This window comes from Cotesia glomerata, linkage group LG4 (assembly GCF_020080835.1).
Source record: "Cotesia glomerata isolate CgM1 linkage group LG4, MPM_Cglom_v2.3, whole genome shotgun sequence".
Lineage (NCBI taxonomy): Eukaryota > Metazoa > Arthropoda > Insecta > Hymenoptera > Braconidae > Cotesia > Cotesia glomerata.
Genome location: NC_058161.1, coordinates 26,656,207 through 26,678,252, shown reverse-complemented (window position 1 = coordinate 26,678,252; position 22,046 = coordinate 26,656,207). Strand labels below are relative to the sequence as shown.

The 22,046-nt window shown below is 32.7% G+C and overlaps 1 protein-coding gene and 1 long non-coding RNA gene across 2 annotated transcripts in view; one reads left to right on the top strand and one right to left on the bottom strand.

Moving 5' to 3' along the window:
- Nucleotides 1–22,046, top strand: part of LOC123262481 (tetraspanin-2A) — a 30,475-nt gene that overhangs the window by 6,294 nt on the left and 2,135 nt on the right. Inside the window, exons 2-4 of the mRNA XM_044724719.1 lie at nucleotides 3,117–3,314; nucleotides 3,398–3,574; nucleotides 6,277–6,462. Coding sequence (XP_044580654.1) covers nucleotides 3,117–3,314; nucleotides 3,398–3,574; nucleotides 6,277–6,462 — 561 coding nt within the window. The remainder of the gene's footprint in view (nucleotides 1–3,116; nucleotides 3,315–3,397; nucleotides 3,575–6,276; nucleotides 6,463–22,046) is intronic.
- LOC123262523 lies at nucleotides 13,578–15,015 on the bottom strand. The gene is made up of 2 exons (XR_006508960.1): nucleotides 14,529–15,015; nucleotides 13,578–14,468 (listed from the first exon to the last, which is right to left on the bottom strand). It is a non-coding gene; the product is annotated as an uncharacterized LOC123262523 (long non-coding RNA).

The window sequence follows — 22,046 nt, the reverse complement described above, 5'->3', positions numbered from 1 at the left end:
AAATAATTTTTTAAGTGTTATTTTTTATTTTAATTTTGATGTAGAGCTAATGCAAGTTAATATCGTTCAACTCTTTATTCAGACCTAAAGTTTACTAGTTATAGAAATGAAGTGAAAATAGCTTTTGCCCTAACCGAGATTCGAACCCGAGCCGCGCGCTTGCCAGACCGATAACTAACCCCTGCGCCGTACGACCGATAAGTTAACTCACATCTCATCATTCATATAAAATAAATCTATATGGTGACGAAGTGTGACGGTTTATTATTTATATAATTTATGTTATTTAATATTGAGTTTTGATGAAAATTAACTATTTTTTACAAATGTTTATTAGTTAGAAAAATTAGGAAAACGGTTGACCCTAAAGACCATCCCTGCCTTCCCGCTAATTCCATACTTGAACGCTCAAAATTTCACTAATTACTTTTTTGAGCTCTTCGAGCTCAAAAATATAATTTTAGTGTCATTTTGAACTCTCCAAGCTCAAAAGTCTCATAAAAGTTGAATGAAACACTATTTTTTGAATTTTCAAACCACAATAACTTTTGAATGAATCAACCGATTTTCACGTGGTTGGCGGCGATCGATGTAGTTTTTTTAGCTCTATAAGAAATTTGGAACAAAAAAATTGATCTGATGAAACATTTCGGAGTTATTACAAAAAAACAATTTTTTCGATTTTTTTCGAAAACGATATATCACGAACGGTATATCAACGATATATCACACACACGCACACCCACACCCACACACACACACACACACACACACACACACACACACACACACACACACACACGCGCGCGCGCGCGCGCACACGCACACATACAGACGTACGGATATCATCGTGAAAATAGTCTGGAAAGCTTCTTAGGGCTTTAAAACGTCGAGATTTGTTGAAACCTTGATTTTTGCAAAACGAGGTAAAACCAATAACTTCCTGATTTTTCGAAAATCATTGATTTTCTTAGCGGGAAGTTAAAAATGCTAGAGTTGAGTTTATAACGCAGATTTTACTTTTTGTATTTGAGTATTTTAGTTAATTACTTAAAAATTAATAGAAACAATTATTGTTATTAGTGCGGTGATTATTATTTAATTATTGTATTTATTTAGTTAATAATTTTATATTATTGTTACCGAAGGTATGATTAAATTAAGAAATTAAGCGTGTGAGAAATTATTACGAATTCGAGCGAATTAAATGTAAAAGAAATTAAAAGACTGGGAAAATTATTCTAAGTTCCGAACAAGATTTAGTATGGGAAAGCGATGAATGGATATATAATGAAAGAAATTGCGATTAAAATAATAAAGAATTGTGAATTTGACGAAACGAATGGATAGAAAATGAAGGAAATTACGATTAAAATAATAAAGAATTGAGTTTCGAAAATAAAAACTTAGAATTTGGCGAGACGAATGGATAGAAAATGAAGGAAATTACGATTAAAATAATAAACAATTATTTTTGAATGCTAGTTCGAGGACACCGGACAGGTGTCTAAAACGACCCTTCCGGTTCGTTTTAAGAGAGTTAGGGGAAAAATGATAAACGCCAAAATTTGGCTCGATAAAAGCAATTCTTTCTCGGGAGAATTACTCGGTTGAATACTTTTCACCAAGTAATTCGAAAGGATGATACTCTACCTGGAGTCTGACCAAGGCCCAGGTAAGTATCGTGAACCGACCGGATGAAAGTGCTGACTTGACCATGTGGGGGTAAGTAGGGCCGGAAAGGGTTGCTTTCCAAGCACCCGAACGGGATTAGGGGAAAGTAGGGCCGGAAAGGGTTGCTTTCCAAGCACCCGAACGGGATTAGGGGTAAGTAGGGCCGGAAAGGGTTGCTTTCCAAGCACCCGAACGGGATAAGGGGTAAGTAGGGCCGCGATTTAGGGTGTAACCGTCGGTAGGATTACTACTTTGTAAAGGTAGTAAACAGAGTTTAGCCACCAGGTGGCACCGAAAACGGAAAAACAAACGGTGTGTGCGGGTTATGTTCGAATATTGTTAATTTTGACATAAAGTTTGTACATATTATCACTTAAGCTTTTGATATTTGTTGAAAAAGTGTTCTAATGTATTGTTTATATTGTTTAATTTGCTTATATTGTTTATATCGTTTATTAATATGATCAGGCCAATAAAGAGGTTTTCTTTTTTTTGATTTATTTAAAATGAAGTGTTTTGTTTATATTTTGTTATTGATAATGTGATCCCCGTTTATGAATCTGGACTCCGGCGAGCAAATTTCGAGCCGGGGACAAATTAGATATTTATATTTTGGAAAACGTGGACGTTACAAGTTCTTATATTACTTTAGACTGTGGACATAGTTCTGTATATTTTTTTAATATCTTATGATAAATTTTACTGTTTAAAGTTATCAATATTAAAAATTCAACTGTAAATTATTATATTTTAATTTTTTTAAGACCATATCAATTTTGACGATACGCAATTGTTTTATTTAAATAATAAATTCTCAATTATTAATTATTAATTCTCAAAGCGGGAAGTTAAAATATCAAAATTTTAGAGAGGTAAATTAATCATAATGAACGATCAGTAAAAAAAGTTTTAGATTTATAAATGATTGTCAGTTATTCAAATTTCCCGCAGTTGCGTCATTTTAGGCTGATGCCGTCTTTTCTCGGCTTAAATAAAGATGCGACGTTATTAACTAATTAACTATTAAATGTTTAGTTATTGGTACTGAATAACTTATAATGATTATATTATTGTAAAAAATACAATAGCACTTTAAAAAACAACTCCTATTTACGCTTGTGTATAAGAACGAATTTTGAAAGTTTATTCTTTGAAAACGGTGTAGTGGATCGATTTGAAATTTCAACAGTGATCGTTTTATTTTTAAGTCTTCGATAAAAAAAAATTTCAAAATTTTGGTAGTATTTTGAAAATTGATATCGGAGCTGCTTAATCCTCGAAAGAGAAATTCTTGGCTCATGTATGTTTATCTCGTTTGAAAATCCTAATGTGCTTTTAGAAAGATTCAATTAAAGTTTTTCTGAGAATTTTCTGAGAAATTACACTTATTTTTCAAATAAAATTAAAAAAAAAAAAAAAAAAAAAAAACATCAAATTTTCAGATTCTAGGAGGCGGGATGTTCGGTCTAGCTGTTTGGCTGCGAGTAGAGCCTGGCTTTCAAGAATGGGTCGAATTTCTTGACCTGGGTGACTATTACATCGGAACTTACATATTGATAGTAGCATCTGTAATTGTAATGGTAATCGCATTCTTTGGATCTGCCGCCGCTTTAATGGAAAGTGCACTGTTTCTCTGGATCGTGAGTTCTTTATTTCCGATATTAAGCCATTAATGTTAATAAAAATCATTAATTGATACAATAACTGCTTAAATATTTTTCAGAATATCGGATTGCAACTATTCACATTCATTTTCGGATTGGCCGGAGCAGCAGTATTGCTTGATTACTCAACCTATGACAGTAAAATTCAGCCTATAATACATCGGTCCATGACTTCATTGATTGTCAATTCGCAGTATCACAGACAATCTCAAATTTTGAAAATCGTCCAAGAAAATGTAAGCGTTATATTTATAAATACAATTTTTTTTTTACTTAAAACATTCGATTTTCAACCAGAAACTTGAGAGGATGTTTAATATTCTTGAGGATGTTTAATATGAAGCGCACGGCTAATTAATTGCCTCCATTTTCATTTTTATTGATATTTTAATCATTAATGATTAAACGCTAATATTTATGATTTTTGCTCTAAGATATTGAAAAATGAAGGATTTTTCAAATAAGCATTTTTTTTGTTGAACTTTTTGAACTTTTTCTGTCACTTTTTTTTCAAACGCGTTTTTCTCGAAAGAGTTTTTTCAAAACTGTGTGCAGCCTAGCTCAAAGAGTTTTAAGCCAATCACCTTGCGATATAGCTTATAATTTTCTTTATACAATTGCCTTGAATATGAACCTCAATCGAAAGCGATATTTTTATTTAAACTACACCACTCACAAAAATTAAGGGAATAAAAAAAAAAAACGCAAATTTTTTTTAGATTTTTGACGGGCTGTATTTCAGCGAAAAATAATCGTACCGCAAAAATAAAAAATGGATTTTAAAGCTCTAAGACTCTAGTTTTCAGATCTTGAGGTCAAAATTTTTTAGGAATTACGGTTTTAACATGACCCGAAGAAATAGAGCGAAAAAAAAATTTCCAAATTTTTGAATTTTTTTTTCGCTCTACGGGCTCCGAAAAATTTTTTCAGACAAAGCGACCTTATGGAACAGATAGCCTGTTTATTCAGCTTTAATCGCATTTCTTATTTAGCTTGATATGATCATTTGTTGCAGAGATATCCGAGATTAGACGAAAAAGGACGTTTATATCTTTAACCATCAATATCTCTGCAATCAATAATCGCACAGCAAAAAAAAGGACAGTTTTAGAAACTGGAAGAAATTTTCAATGAAATCCTAAAAAAAATTTCAGAAAAAAAATCTTATCGATGTACGGTACCGCTTTAAAAAAAGTTGAAAAAAGTGACTTTTTCCCTTATTTTGGTTGATCGACTGTATCTTAACAAATATCGACGGGGAAGCTAGACATTGCAGGAATTTTTACACCTCAATGTACCCCTAAAAACCCTGTAAATTTCAGATCGATCCATTGAGTAGTTTTTCTACCCTGAGTAATGAAAATTTTCAAAAAATTAAAGGAATAAGATTTTATCCATTATCATGCTGCAATTTTCAGAAAAATGAAAAATTGATTTTTTTTTTGTTTTGCAATCAATTTGCCTCGGCTCATCAATAAATTTGAAGAAAAAAAAGTTGACAAACAAAAAAATTCGAAAATTAAGTTAAAAAAATTTTTTTTCTCAAAAAAAAAAAATTTATCTTAATTTTTGAATTTTTTTGTTGGTCGTTTTTTTTATTCAAATTTTTACAAATATAAATAATGCTGTGAAGCGGGAAAGAATAGGAGTTACGGTAATTATTACGTGAAGCGTTCCACATTCACGTAACAGGATATTGGTAGGAAAGGATTGAGAAAGGAATGTGGAGAGGATCATCTTAATGTGAGTTTATAGAATATGCGAGAAAAAATTATTAGATAGCTCGGACTGGGATTCGAACCCAGAACCTTCCGAAGACATGTCGGCTACTCTACCATTTGAGCTATCCGGTCTATACTAAATTTCCTTTCGCTTACTCTATATACATTAAGCCACACCGTCCATCTTACGGCAAGCATTTTTTACGGATAAATTCTGTTTTTTTTTTTTTTTTTTTTTTTTTCTAAATCAATGAAGTATAAAACATCCACCATATTAGATGTTTGCAACCATTTTAATGGTTACTTATTTTAAATTGCGAGTGTCAAAAAATTATTTTACACAGTAGGGTAATTAAAAAAAATCGAATATTTTTTTCTTATTTCCGACACTGAAACGTTGGTTCTTAGGCACCTCTAGAAAGTCCTCACCAAATTTTAGCTCTTAATATTGATAGGAAAATCCTCTCATCACAATTTTCCATTTTTTTCTAGTTCCTTGTAAAAAAGGCCACATCTCGTTATAAATCATTCGGTTAATCAAATCCTTAAACATGTTTTTGTTGAAAATCGAATGGTCTACAAAAAAAAGGATGATATGTTTGAGCGATTGGTTTAACCATTTCAAAGATATTCGATATCAAAGTTTGAAGAAATCGTAAAAAAAAAATTTTTTTAAAATAATTTTCTACCTCATTGAAAGATAAATATTGTTAAATGAGTATAATATGTTTTTGTAGGAAATTTAACGCTCTATGAAAAAGATTTGTTGTGTTTAGTTGATTACTTTAACCGTTTAAAAGATATTCGTATCCGAACCCCAATGAATTCTGTTAGTATTATATATTGATACGTCCGTTTAAACAGAGCCGTAATACAACTTTTCGATTTTATTCTTGTTTTGAAGATTTATTTAAAAAATAATCGGAATAATGAGTTATAAATAAATATTTATTTTACATAAATTGTTTTGTAGTATTTAGTTTAGCAAATTTATGACTTTTGATCATTAAAGGCGTCAATAATTTTACAATGTTGTATCATTAATAAAATCTGTTGATATTCACCGGCTTTTATTATTAAAAAAAAATCTTAGTTCGAAGAATATTGAAAAAATTGTGATCCTTGCTACGAATCTTGAAGTGTCAATAATTGGTACTTTTACCTTATTGAAATTTTGACATTGACTAATGATTGATTGATCGATAAATTTTGTTTAGATTGGTTGCTGCGGTGCAAATGGCCCAATGGATTATTTAGATCTATTGAAACCATTGCCTTCAGAATGTCGTGATACTGTAACAGGGAACGCATTTTTCCATGGTTGTGTTGACGAATTAACTTGGTATTTAGAATCAAGGTCTGGGTGGCTCGCTGGTTTAGCACTCACTCTTTGCATGTTACACGTAAGTAGAATATTTCTTCTATCAACCCCCTCGCTCAGATATTTAATTGTGAAATCATAAATATATCAATCATGATATGATACAAATTGCAATTAGTTTCTTAAATAGATCGTAATCTTCGTAAGTCGGTAACATATATAATAATAATAAAATATCTTAATTGTCTATTTACCAAGGACTCAATAAAATATCTTTGACCTATTGATTTTTAAAAGACGTAAATCCTTTCACTTTTACTCCCTCACTGTGCATAATAACTCACTTATTTGTATTTAGTTATTGATAAATAATGTTATTTTCCTCATCTTATCCATCTTATTTAGCCTATTTAACTTCGAATGTACTCCGCTAATCCTTAAAAGTTAATTAAAGTTGATGCCTCAAGCACGACTGATTGATTGATTAATGGACAGTTACATTCTTACATCATTCAACACTACAGATATATTGTAGTTATACAAATTAAATTTGAATTAATAATTTTTTTAGCTTCTATTTCCGACAGTTTATCGACGTTATTTGAATACTACTATTATTATTAGTATTTTATTACTAATACTGTTACTAAATCTGTTATGACTGTTGCAATTACTATCACTTTAATTATTAATATTCCTATTATTTTCACTAATATTGTGACTAATTCTATTACTAATACACTTAAAAAAAAAAAAAATTAACGTGATTTAAGAGGAAAGTTTTCGAACCAAGAAATTTAATTTGAAAAATTTCATTGTCCCGAATGAAGACGAAAAATTCTTGAATCAAGTAAAATTTATTTAATCCCGGGAAAAAATGATCAGACCTGACCATGCCTGTTCATGTATGATCAGACCTGAAATTAGACATGATCATGTCTGTCCATGCCTGCTCATGCCTGAAGCTTCAAATACGCTCAGGCCTGATCAGGCCTGTCCATGTCTGAAGGGTTAAATACGCTCAGGTCTGATCAGGCCTGCTCATGTCTGATCAGGCCTGGCCATGCCTGTTCATGTCTGAAGGGTAAAATACGCTCATCTCTGTTTATGTCTGATCAAGCCTATCCATGCCTATTAATGTCTGATCAGGCATGTCCATGTCTATTCATGTCTGATCAGGCCTGTCCATGCCTGTTCATGTCTGACGGGTTAAATACGCTTATGTCTGATCAGGCCTGTTCATGTCTGTCCATGCCTGTTTATGTTTAAAGCATTAAATATGTTCAGGCCTGTTTATGCCTGTCCATTAGAGTGGGCCAAAAAAAACTTTTAATTTTTTTTTCTTTAGCTACCGCGAAAATATCGTCCAAGAAGACGAAAAAAAAATTCTGGTAGAGTTTGAGCTCTTAATATCAATATCTAGAGGTGTCACATGGTGATTTTTGATTTCCCATTTAAATAACACAGGAATTTTTTTTTTTTTTTTTTTAGAATTTTGATGTATCTCAACGAATCATTGTGTGGTAAAAATAAATAGATATTTTTGTAGGAAATTGAACAGCCTACAAGAAAGGTATGATATAATTTTTCGCTAAATCAACTCGGTTAAAAGTTATTTGCAGTTAAAGTTCAAATTAAAATAATATACGATGACTTTCACAATTTTTTATACTTTTTAAAAAAAAAACGGCTTAAAACCATAAAACAATTTATTTTTCGTGATTTTTCTCGTTTTTACTTCCCAAATTTATTGAGAAAAACTTATGTTATATGATAACCTACTCCCAATACGGATTGCGGGGGTGGGTGTGTAGTAGTCTTTTATTTGTCATGTAGAAATCATCTCAATACGGATTTCAATAAGTTCTACTTCCAATAAGGATTGCGTGGGTGGGTGTTAGAATTTTTAATTTCAATTTCCAAACTGTAACTTCTATAAACTCTAAATTTCGGTAGGAATTTTTGTGTGTAATCTTCCCTTAAGGGGGGGGGGGGGTAGGGTTTTTAAAGCAAAAAAGAAGCATATTTTTGTGATTTTTTTGCGGTAATATGAGTGATATAATTTCATTAAATTTAATTACATATTATTGTACAACTATGGAAGTATGTCAGAAAAAATTTTCAATGAAAAATATTAATACATAAGCCTGTGACGTTGAATCTCTAGAGGCACCTCGAAAAAAAAGGGTTTTACGGTGAACATTATAACTCGTTACCGGGTCATCTGAAACAAAAAAATTAGAAAAACGGTTCACCCTAAAGGCCATCCCTGCAACTTCCCGATAATTCCATACCTGGGCACTCAAAATTGTACTTATGATATTTTTGAGATTTTTGAGCTCAAAATATAATTTATGTGATATTTTGAGCTCGCTGAGTTCAAAGAGATAATATTTCTATGCATTTGAGCTCTCCCAGCTCAAAAGTCTGATAGAAATTTCATAGAACACTATTTTTGGAATTTTCAAACCTCAATAACTTTTGAATAGATCAACCGATTTCTACGCGGTTGGCGGTATTCCTCGCAGTTTTATCGTCCTCATAAATTATTTTCAGGTTTCAATTGATCGAACCAAAAATTTCAAAGTAATCCTGAAAAAACACTTTTTTCGGTTTTATTTCGTTCACGATATCTCTCTACTACCGATTTTGACGAGCTTGGTGACGATCGACGTGGTTTTTTATTATCTAGGAATGATTAGTTTTTGGAATCGATCGGTAGAGCCGTTTAAAAGTTATCCAAAAAAAACCACATTTAAAAGAATTTTTTTTCTTAGTTTTTTCAAAATTTCTCAAAATCTACTGATCCGAATCGGTTCAAATTATACTCAAAATCTAAGTTTGGCTAAGCGTTTTCAAATGGCACCAACCACGATAAAATCGAATCAGCCATTCAAAAGTTATAAGCGGTTCACACACACACACACACACACACACACACACACACACACACACACACACACACACAAACACACACACACACACACAAACATAGTGACAACCTCGTTGGAGTAGTCAGGAAAGCTTCCTAGGACCTCAAAACGTCGAGACCTGATGAAAACTCGATTTTCGAAAAACGGGGTAAAACCAATAACTTCCTGATTTTTGAAAATCTTCGATTTTCTTAGCGGGAAGTTAAAAATTGATATGCGTTTTGAAGGGGATATATTTCTCGAGGTAATCAGGAAGAAGTTTTTTTTTTTTTTTTCTATTTTTTACAGTACTTGAAAGTGGAAAACGTGATTTTAGCTAAAAAAAAATCGCGGTTAATTTGTTATTAAAAAATAGACAAAAATGAAAAAAAAAACTCTTCCTGATTACCTCGAGAAATTCATCCCCTTGAAAACGCATATCAATTTTTTTGTTTCAGATGATCCGGTAACGAGTTACAATGTTCACCGCAAAAACCCTTTTTTTTTTTTTCAAGGCGCCTTTGGAAATTCAACGTCACCGGCTTATGTATCAATATTTTTCATTAAAAATTTTTTCTGACATACTTCAATAGTTGTACAATAATATGTAATTAAATTTAATAAAATTATATCACTCATATCACCGCAAAAAAATCACAAAAATATGCTTTTTTTCGCCTTTAAACCCCCCCCCCCTCCGCTTAAAGTTCAGCTAAGAATGGATTTTATCAAATTTTAACTTCAATAGGGATTGCGAGGGCGTTAAAAATAAACAATTCTAATTTCCAAATAATAGTTTCTATCGATTCAAAATTTTGTAGGAATCTTTTATTTATGTTGTAGAAACCATCTCGAACAAAATTTTATGAAATTCCTTCCCCCTACAGGAGTGCAGGCGTGTTAATTGTCAAAAAATTTATATTCTTTAAATACAGTACATACACTGAAAAATAAAATTAACTTGATTCGAGAGAAAAATTCTTGAACCAAGAAAATAATTTTGAAGAGGTTAATTTTTTTTAATCAAGACGAAAAATTCTTGAATCAGGTAAAATTTCCTTAAATCAAGAAAAATGTATTAGGTCAAGAATTTTTCTACTCAAATCAAGAAGATTAAGTTCTTCAAAATTATATACTTGATTCAAGAACATTTTTTTTCTGTGTACAGAAATAAAATTTGATAGAACCTCAAGAGAAACAGGAAATTCCAGAAATGGCCTCCCGATGAAAAGTCAACCGATTTGAATATTTTTTTTTTCTTAATAATTAGATATCAGCTAAAAACAAATTTTGCGATAATTGACTTCATATGCTGACTGTGTCAGTGAGATGTGTAGAATTGAAAAAATTTTGTTGTTTATAAACTAGAACTTTTTGAGACATGAAATTTAGGACAAGTCTATTGGGTTTCAATAAAATTTTCTAAAAATTTCCTTACAAAAATCGTCTCTCTGGCAGCGGGGAAAAAGTCATTGTAAGGTTTTCGAAACTTAATATTAATAATAGTTATTCAGTTAACGGACTAAAAATTTTACATACATGCATGTAAATAACATGTTATTTTTGCTGATTACATAACTGATAAATTGTTCTTATTGCGAGATCGCGGGTTTATAACGGATGAAAATGAATGCATCCAAACATTTGATATTTAAAAAATTAATTTGGCTAATTATTTAAATAGAATTTGTAAAAAACATGTTATATTTATTTTATATAAAAAATTGATGTCACTGAAAAAATTTTAAATAGCAGAAAAATTCTTTGCATTTGAAGCTAGATAGATTTCAATTTCACTTATGAGACTTGCAATAACTTTAACTAAAACTTTCAATGCTCCATTTGGAATCTGTGCAAATCAAAACAATAATCCAATTAAATTTCAAGTCTAGATCTAAAAATGTAATTCTACAAAACGTTCGGCAAAGCAAGCGGGTAACAGCTAACTAATAAATAATAGATATAATCGCATCAAAAATCTTTACAGTACTTCCGAATACATTGAAATCAGTTTTCAACGCTTTTATTCGAATCGTGTGCTACATAACATAAGTTTTTCTCAATAAATTTGGGAAGTAAAAACGAGAAAAATCACGAAAAATATGTTGTTTTATGATTTTAAGCCGTTTTTTTGTTAAAAAGTATAAAAAATTGTGAAAGTCATCGAATATTATTTTAATTTGAACTTTAACTGCGAATAACTTTTAACCGAGTTGACTTAGCGAAAAATTATATCAGACCTTTCTTGTTGGTCGTTCAATTTCCTACAAAAATATCTATTTATTTTTACCACACAATAATTCGTTGAGATACATCAAAATTATAAAAAAAAAAAAAAAAATTCTCGTGTTATTTAAATGGGAAATGAAAAATCACCATGTGACACCTCTAGATAATGATATTAAGAGCTCAAACTCCACCAGAATTTTTTTTTCGTCATCTTGGACGATATTTTCGCGGTAGCTAAAGAAAAAAAAATTAAAAGTTTTTTTTGGTCCACTCTACTATCCATGCCTAGAAAATTTAATTAGATTTACTCTACGGTAGATTTTTAATGATAATCAATAGTATATTACACATCTAGGGCAGTAAAATAAAAAATGTCTCAGATCACATGTAATTGTTGTCCGAGGCGAAGCCGAGGTCAGTAAATATGTGATTTGAGGCTTTCTTATTTACTGCCCGTGGTGTGTATACTATTTTTCTCCTCGACGGAGGCGGAAAGCGGCATTTTCGTTTAGCGCAGCGGGAGGAAAATTGACGCTTTCCGCCCGGAGGTGAGAAAAATACTTTTTTCCTCGACGGGCAGAAAGCGTCAACTTTCGGCCCGCTGCGCTAAACGAAAGTGCCGCTTTCTGCCTTCGTCGAACAAAAAAATAGTATACACTCCACGGGAAGTAAATAAGAAAGCCTCAGATCACATGTTTGTCAACCTCGGCTTCGCCTCGGCCGACAATTACATGTGATCTGAGACATTTCTTACTTTACTTCCCTAGGTGTGTAATATACTATTTATTTATTGAATAGTAAAATATGCCGTTTATTGATAATTTACAAATTTATTAATCGAAATTAATGTACATACACTGAACATATTCAAAAATTTTTTCTTAACATATTTGGTTCTTAGCATGAATAGGCATGGACAGAAATGATCAGGCCTGAGCGTATTTAATACTTCAGACATGAACAGGCATGATCAGGCCTGAGCGTATTTAACGCTTCAGACATGAATAGGCATACCCATGTCTAATTTCAGGCCTGATCATACATGAACAGGCATGAGCAGGTCTAATTTCAGGCCTGATCATACATGAACAGGCATGGTCAAGTCTGATCATTTTTTTCTGGATAGATCTGATTAGACTTGCATAGTTAGAGATGTGATAAAAATTTTTTCTTTGATGAAAAAAATTTTGTTGGTCATCAAAAAATGTGCAAAATTATCTATATCATTACGTTCAAATAATTTTGAAATAAAAAATTTGTTACATTTCCTATGGGATGTTTCGGTCTGCTCTGCTCCTGCTTAATATAAAAATCATTACTTATTTTATTATTTAAATAAATGTGATGTTATAATGAGATTCGGTTAAATAAATAAATTAGGACTATCAAAATATATTATAAAATCAATTTTTATATTATATTTATGATAAACTTATTTGATACGTTATGTACTTCATAGAATTGTTGTCACATATAAGAGAGCAGCATAGCAGGCGGGAACTTCAAGGCGCACGGATATCACCAAAGTTAAACAGTATTGAGCGTGGTTAGTAGTTGGATGGGTGACTGCTGGTGTTACAGCCGTACAATTATATATATAATTATTTTTTTTTAATTTTAATTCATTATAGAGAATTGCGTATGACTCTATCAAGTATTATATCCAGAAAATTAAGCAAAACAATTAATTAAAAGTACCAATAGGCTTTCAGACCTGAGCATGTCTGATCAGACCTGATCAGGTCAATTCATGCCTGATCAGGCATTGTCATTTTTCATGTCTTATCAGGCCCCAAGACTCATGCCTGTTCATGTCTGATCAGGTCTGATCATTTTTTCCCGGGAAGTCAAGAATAATTTTTCAGTTCAAGAATTTTTCTGGTTGAAAGGGATATTCACTGTAACAGTCGAAAAAAAAAAAAAAAAAAAGGTGTGTGTGCGATTCACACACGATAGAAGTGAAACTTCAGTGAATCGACAAAAGAATGAGATGAATATTTATAACAAGGGTAGGATAATTACAAAGTTTAATTGTTCAAAAATGAAAGTATTTTGATTAATTTTAAAAGATATTTTATATTTTATTTAACATATGTTACATAATCTATTACTCAAGTTCCATATTTTCAGTTTCAACAAATGATACAAGAGGCTTATGATAACTAAAATACGATACAAATATTTTAGTTTCAATTTGGTTGATATATCTTTGGAACACTGCATCTATTACCGTTTTTGATCTTGTAGTTGATTGAGTGCGATTGTTACACATTTTTAAATAAAATGTTGTATCGAGAAACTCAATCAAAGGAAGCGCTGTATCTGATGCAAAATTTATGTTAAAATCCCCACTTAAAATCATCGGAATTTTATCATAATTCTTTTTGAGAATTCGCGATACCTTTGGGGTATATTTGATCAAATTTTCATGTATAAATTCAATAACTGATTTTATTGATTGGTTGGGAAAGATGTAAATTGCTACGATCAAAATTAAATCTCCTTGGTCATTTCTGCTCTCACAGGCACATATTTCTCCAACTTTCGAAAGCTGAACAGACAATGATTCTAGCTGTTGTGCATTGAGATCCATTTGTGGCGTAACAACACGGGCTCCATCATTTACGTTGTGATAAATTGCTACTCCGCCTGCCCTCGTACGTGGTCTTTGTAATTAACAACAATATTAAAATTTGGAATGTCTACAATATCTTCATTATTCATCCATGTCTCCGAAAGAATTAAAAATTTGACGATGACACTATATTGTCATGTTGCAGATCTTGTACATGAGCTCGTAAGCTTTGACAGTTAAAGGTAAACAGTGACATCCCTTTTCTTTTATTTAAGAAATCATATAAAACATTTGTAATTGTCTCAAGTCGATTCAAGTTCAGCCTTCGAAATTCATGTTGTAGATCAATTGTAGATACTGACGCTCTTCGGTCTGAAAAACATTGATATATTAGTTTATACTTAAAACAGGATTAAAAATATTTACACTTACCATTTATTACATCAGTCACATTGACACTTATATCTGAACATCTATTTTGATTGTTCAATAATTGTTTTTTACGTGCACGAAACTCGCGACTACGTTCTGTTGAACTTTTTGCTGAATTTTTTTTCATTTTAATTTCATTTTTTTTGCGTCGATATTGACGACACATTTCGGCATTAGTTTTCGGCATTTTATAAAATTTATTATTTAGTACAAGATATAAAAATACTCACAAACAGTTAAATAATAACACACCACGCTATCTTACTAAAACGCTGTAATACGCAGCCGCATACAGTGTACAGTAAGCTCACGTAGTTTTCACATGCACTACACACGTTAAATGCTCAAATACAAGCACGTATTAAACAGTGTGCAATATACATACACACTGACATCTGCTCTCTCGCTCTGGCTCACAAATTACAGGCGACTATGCTTAGAAGACGGGAGTGGGGACGCTACGAAGTATGGCACAAAGAGGAGAGACCGATAATATACAAATTGTATGTATATTTCTGTCTCATTCTTTCCCCTGGCTTCATCCTACACATTTTTGTATTTGTGTCTCTTACCTGTCGTTTTTTCGTTGCATCCGGTTTGAAATCACAACGATTCTAAAGAAGTTTCACTTCAAAAATAATGATTTTCAGGAATTTTTAACTTCCCGCTAAGGAAATTGAAAATTAAAAAAAAAATAGGGAAGTTATTGGTTTCACCCCGATTTTTAAAAATCGAGTTTTCATCCGATCTCGACGTTTTGAAGTCGTAGGAAGCTATTTTGAGTAATTTTACGATGACATTAGTTTGTCTGTGTTTTTGTGTGTGTTTGTGGATCTGAATGTATGTAAACCTCTCATAACTTTTAAACGGCTTGACTGATCAGAAATCGGTTGACGGCAATCGAAAAGGTTCCACTCAACTTAGATTTTATAAAAATTTGAATCGATTTGACCCGATAGATTTTGAGAAATTCCAAAAAAACCGGAAAAAAAAATTTGTCGAACATATTATTATTATTATAAGTTTTACTTGTATACCGTGTTTTGGTTTTTACAAAGCTAATTATCTCAGCTTCTCCGCATATAGTCTTTTTCAAGTCTTTATTATCAATATATACTCCGCTCTATATTATCAACAAAATCTTTCAACTCTTTTATTATCAACATATTCTCTGCTCTCTTTATAATCAACATGTTTTCCACTTTTTATTATCAACATGTTCTCCGCTTTTTATAATCATCATATCATTTCGCTCATAATTCTATTCTCAATGCGGCTGTGGACCGACTTGTGCTTTCTGTACTGTATTTACCCTATTCCTCACCTCTTTCTATCGGTTGTTGGAATAGTGGCGATGGGGAAACCACAGAAAAAAACCATGCCAGTACAGTGGGCTACCGGAGCAATCTCCGACGGTTGGTGCTGGAACTATTCGAACAACCGTCGAGGCTCGAACCCTCGCCTCACGACATGATGCACGAACGAACTAACGGGATAATGACTTAGTCCGCTCGGCCATCATGCTGCTAATTTGTCGAACATATTTTTTTACAATAACTTTTGAGCTGCTAAACCAATCATCTTCACAACTTTGTCAGCTTTTAACCTTAACCCGTTGAGGACACACGTCGAAAAAATTACGTTGAGGACACACGCGGTCCGGTAGACCCCACTCAGCAAAACAGTTCTAATTCATTTCCTATGGGATGTATTGACTTGTAATTGGCACCAAACTTTAATATAACATTCTCTCTCAATATCTACTAGCTATTTTCAATTTATAATAATTTAAAAATACTAAAACATCGTTTAGAAAAAAAAAACTAAACTTTTTTTATAAAAAAAGTCGCAGAAATTTTGATTTCTACGATATCGAAAAAAAACCGACGCCATTTTATTCGGAAAACAATATATTTTAAAGAAAAAAATCAATATTTAATGAAGTTTGAAAGAAATATATTTATTCAGAAGTTTGAAGTTACAAATTTCGGTCAGTCGCTTAAAATGAGGCTAACAGCATGGAGACCTTTGTGACGTATCACAACTTATTGCGTAGATTTCAACCAATAACAAATTGCACACTAAGACTCATTTATAAATTTCCTTCTAAATTTAAAATTGCCTCAAAGTTCGCCTGGGGTCCACTGGACCCCATGTGTCCTCAACGAGTTAAAAAATAACGTTGAATGCCGTTTGGCAAATCAGAATCGGTTCATTCGTTAGTGAGATATCGTAGTCAACAGATTTCGAAAAAAATGTTTTTTCCGACTCTTAAATAATAGCTTCGGGATTTCTTAGCTAATCGATTTTTCACCTTGTACAATATCTTTAGAGCTTAAAAAAGTGTCTCGTATGCCGTGTCAAAACTAAAAATCATTAAGGTGTTTAAAAGTTATAGCTTTTTAAAAATTGGAGTGATATCACTCACTCAGCATATGCTTATACCAGTAATTTTCAGATTTTTTTGGGCAATTACCTTGAACGAGTTCAAAGATGAGCAAAATCAGTCATATAGTTTAGAAATGGTGGTCATTTAAAATTTTCAAAATAGTGAAAATCACGTTTTCGGTCACTTCATTGATCTATAACTTTTGATTAACAAGTGATAGCTAATTTTGAAAAAATTTATGTGATAGCTCATGAAATTGCCTTCAAATTGATGCATATGACATTGACTTTTTTTGTCAATTTGTAATTATTTTATATGTTAAGAGGTCTATTAAACCATTTTCAGACAATGTGCAATATACAACCGACTTAAGATCTTATATATATATATTGTAACAGGCTGCTTTTAGCGCCACCTGTTAATAATTTTACTTTAATTTTTTTTAATTAATTTAATTGAAATGAACTAAATGGAGGTTTTTTGGTTTATCTTTCTGTCCATTGGTTGGATTCGCCGCGACCGAGTCGCCCTCGAGTTAGAAAATTCGAATGAAGCTCGATCGCGCGTGAAACCACAATTTATTGCGATATTAAATAATTTACTTCAGTAATTAAGTTAGTTTTAAGTTAGATTTAAGTTATTGTATGATTGTAATGGTACAAACGATGTCGGCCACGAACCCGCGAAAAGGAAGACAAAGAGGATCATCGACGTGGATAATCTTCAAGATCATCATCGACGGAGAGAGGCTGTGCAGAGAGAACAAGACAACGGACGGATCGGAACTTGGAGTGAGCAAGCGGAGCAGGCGTGAAGTTGGAAAGCTGGCTGTCGAGCGCGTCAATGCTCCAGCCATTATATCATTCGAAACGTCGATATTGGAAAATTGGATAGACGGTGCCATCTCTGGAGTTCAACACTAACGACGGACCGAGGAGACGGGGAGAGAGGCGAGGAGTGCGACATGTGAGGATTTTTTGGTCTTCCACCCTGATAGCCAGCGCTTTCTCAGTAAGTGTTGACTTCCAGCAGTTGAGGTTAATTTATACATCAAGTTGGCGGTAATTCTTCACTCAACAACAGTTGTAAGCAAATTGACGGAAATCTACGGCCGCAACTTGAATACAAGTTAGCAATCAAACTTGTAGTTAAATTTCCTTTTAACTTTACTACAATTTGACGGAAATACTTTTACAGCAAGTTTTGACGTCTATTTGCAGAGTAAGTTATAGGTAACTAATAGGTAATCGCTCGCTTTGCCAACTCTTTCCGTCAAGTTTGCTTCAAATTGCGGACGTAGATTGACAGTAAGTTATAAGTAAGGTGGCTATCAGGGCACCTTTTCCGGTTTTCGTACACGGACGCATCTTCTGTTAATTTTTTTAAAAGTTGGAAATTGTTAGTTCATACGACGTGCGGGTGAGTCAATCGGCGTGCCCCGATACACCGGAGTAATTTTTTGAAGATCCTCGCCGAGGATAAGTCATACGTTGACGGACGACGCTGCGCTGGACTGACCGACACCGGTTTCTTGTTGCAATTCAACGTGGAAGCCGAGGGCGATCGACGTGGTGAGAGACCCAGGACATTAGCCGAGGAGTCTTCGACCAGGGTAAGTGGCCACGTCTCCCTCTGAAATAGCTCGTGGGATTTATTGAAATAAAAAATTTAATTGAATGCTTAATTGAAGCAAAATCTTTTTGTTTAACTAATTGTTGTCGTCGCTTGGCGACATATATTGCCGAAGAATTTCAAGGCTGCGTTGTACTGTTAGCAAGGATAATCCCATGAGGTATTTAGGTACCGCCATTTTGTTGTTTACTGCTGTTCGGTTGTACTTACTATTATTATTGTTGGAATCTTTTTGGTGTTTGTATTCCCGGGGTAATCGATGAGTTCGATTACCCATTGATCGAGCTTCGGTTGCGTGTGCAAGTTGACTTACCGACACCAAGTACACGGCGGTTGATAATTTGAATTTGAGCTTTGCCGCGCTGAACTTAGTGTGATTTTTTTATGAGATTTTAGTTATTTGCTAGTAATTAAATTCGGTGATTTAATTCTTTATTTTAGGACTATAATTAATTATTGTTAACTAAATTCGGCGATTTAATTAGGTAATTGTATTATTACAAATTAATTATTATTTAAAATCGGCAAATTGATTTTTTTTTGTTTTGAAGATTAATTATTTAATTGAAGTCGGCCATTGGATTAATTTTTTTTTGTTGTTAATTTTATTAATTAAATTAATAAAATTGAGAGCGAAGATTTGAATTTCCCTTGTCATTTTAATTAATGGGTATTAATTAAACTCGGCGAGTTGAAATTTCTTTTTGATATTATCGTCTTATAAAATTTAATTAGTTACTCCTAATTACATTTGGCGATTCAATTATTTTTTTTATCTTAATAACTATTTATTATTAAATGATATTCGGCGATTAATGGTATTTATTTAAAAATCTAATTATTTCCGATAAATCAAATTCGGCAAGTGATTATTGTTGGTTTAGAAATTTAATTATTTATTATTTAATAAAATTCGGCGATTAATGATTTTTGTTTAAAATTTAATTAGTTACCAATCAAAGTCAGCGATTTGAAGATTAGGTTTAATTATTTAATTAATCGTTATTAATTAAATTGAGAGTGAGAGTTAATTTTTTTTGTTATTAACATTACTTATTTACTAATTAAATGCGGTGATTTAATCATTTGATTCATTTACTTTATTAATTATTAATTATTAATAATAAAATTGAGCGCAGATTTATTTTTTTTGTTTAAAGATTTAATTAATTATTATTAAATAAGTTTATTGCGGCGATTTTTGAAATTTTGTACTGGATTGTTAAACTTGAAGGTTTGCTTGCGGGCTGCGAATCGACGACGGTGTCGAATATTATTATTAGGCGTTTCGTTCCTTGATATTTTTAACCTGAGCCGATTGTTTTAATTTATTGTCAATAAATTAATAATTTTTTTTATTAATTGAGAATTAATACGAGCAACCCCGAGTAATTTCCTCGATCCTTCTATAATTAAGTCGTAGCCTTAAGGCCCGCCACCCGACGAATAGAGTCCCGGACCGGAGTAGCCGTAATCGACGTGATCGGAGCAAAGCTCCTGGCGCCCAACAACAGGTAAGGCAGGTAGGCCAAGTTATTTATTTCGGATTTCATCCTCGATAACGCACGAGTTCGAAATACCCGTTATAATATATATATATATATATATATATATATATATATATATATATATATATATATATATATATATATATATATATATATGGGATATAACCTTCCGTTACTCGCGCTTTCTCTAGTATCTCACTCGTACTCACACCTACTCAAGTAGGTTAAGTAGTGTTGGGCGGCAAATACCACTATAGTGCGAGTAACAAAGAGATAAAGCGGCTTGTCAGACGATAGCGTCACCAATTTGCAACGGATCTCTACCAAACTTAACATACTTATTATGCAGATAAATACCGAAGTCAAGTTCGAAGATGAGCTTAATCGGTCAAGTAATTTAGAAATGCCAGGATTTCAAAATTTTGAAAATCATAAAAATTCATATTTCTTCACTTTCTTACTCGAATGACTTTTGAATGAGATAACTTATTGAAACTCTGTAAATTGCATCTGAAATCTCTTTAAATAAGCTTCAATTTGAGTACCATCTCATATGTGTAGTCTCAAAATTATGTCCTCTTCCGCTATGCCAATTATGAAATTTGCTATTGCACTGGTTTTAGTATTTTTCCGTCGATATATTTTCGTCGATTGCATAGAAGCTAAAAGCCCTAGTTTTGTATACAAACCTCATTATATTTTTTTCTATTCATGATGAATTTATGAATAAATTTATGAATAAATTTATAAATAAATTTATGAATAAATCTACTTCCATTTTGGCTGCCGAATGGTCTTTTTTTGTTTTTGATTTTACACAAAATAGTGATCGATAGAAAATTTTTACGAACAGTAGAGCAACTGATTAAATTTTAATCGATAAAAGTAGGAATTTCGATGTAATTCCAAAAAAAAACATTTTCTTCGACAACGATAACTCACGAATGAAGAATATGTAGTGAGGCTTTCGCCTACCTCCGAAGGGCCGATATCTAGGCTCAAAAGAGCTATACTCGCAATAACTTACGAACGAATCAACCGATTTTGACCGGGCTAGCGGCGATCGACGTGGTTTTTTGATGTTAAGAGCTGATTAGTTTTTGGAATTGATCAGTAAAGCCGTTTAAAAGTAATTCCAAAAAAAAACCACATTTGAAAAAATTTTTAACTTCCCGTTAAGAAAATTGAAAATTTTCAGAAATTGGGAAGTTATTGGTTTTACCCCGTTTTTCGAAAATCGAGTTTTCATCGGATCTCGACGTTTCGAGATCCTACGGAGCTTTCCTGACTATTTTCACGATGATGTTCGTATGTCTGTATGTATGTGTGTGTGTGTGTGTGTTTTTTTCTTTTTTTTTTTTTTTCGTAGGGGGGGGAATCCTTTTTACGGATTCTAGGCATAGCTGTTTGGCCTAGATATGTGGCGATTCAACGCAGCGTCATACTAAAACTCGACGCTGACGCCCCTACCCACTAAACCCTAAACCCCTTTCTCTTCTATCCTCTGATCCCCCATGGTACCGCCGTAAGGCATTACTTCGCGGGGGGAGGAATTAGCTGCCGCTCTTCCTTCTGGTGGCTAAGATGTTATTTCTTTCTTCTAGATTCTGTCTTTCGCTCTTTTCCTCTCAATGGATAGCAACTCTGTAAGCACTTTTGTAGCAAAAGTGCTTGTGGCGTTCCAGGCAGCTTCTGACGACAACATTGCTTCTACTATTGATTCTGGTTGGGTTCTCTTTTTCAGAATCTTCTCTAACTCATCGCGCTGTTGGTTGAAACGTGGACACACAAAGAAAACATGCTCCGCATCTTCATTGACCCCTGGACAGGACGGGCACTCTGGGGTATCATCGTGCTTAAAGCGATGAAGATACTTCCGGTAACATCCGTGTCCTGATAACATATGCGTTAAATAATAGTTGATCTCACCGTGACTCCGGTTGAACCACACATCAATCCGAGGTATGAGACGGTACGTCCACCGAGCTT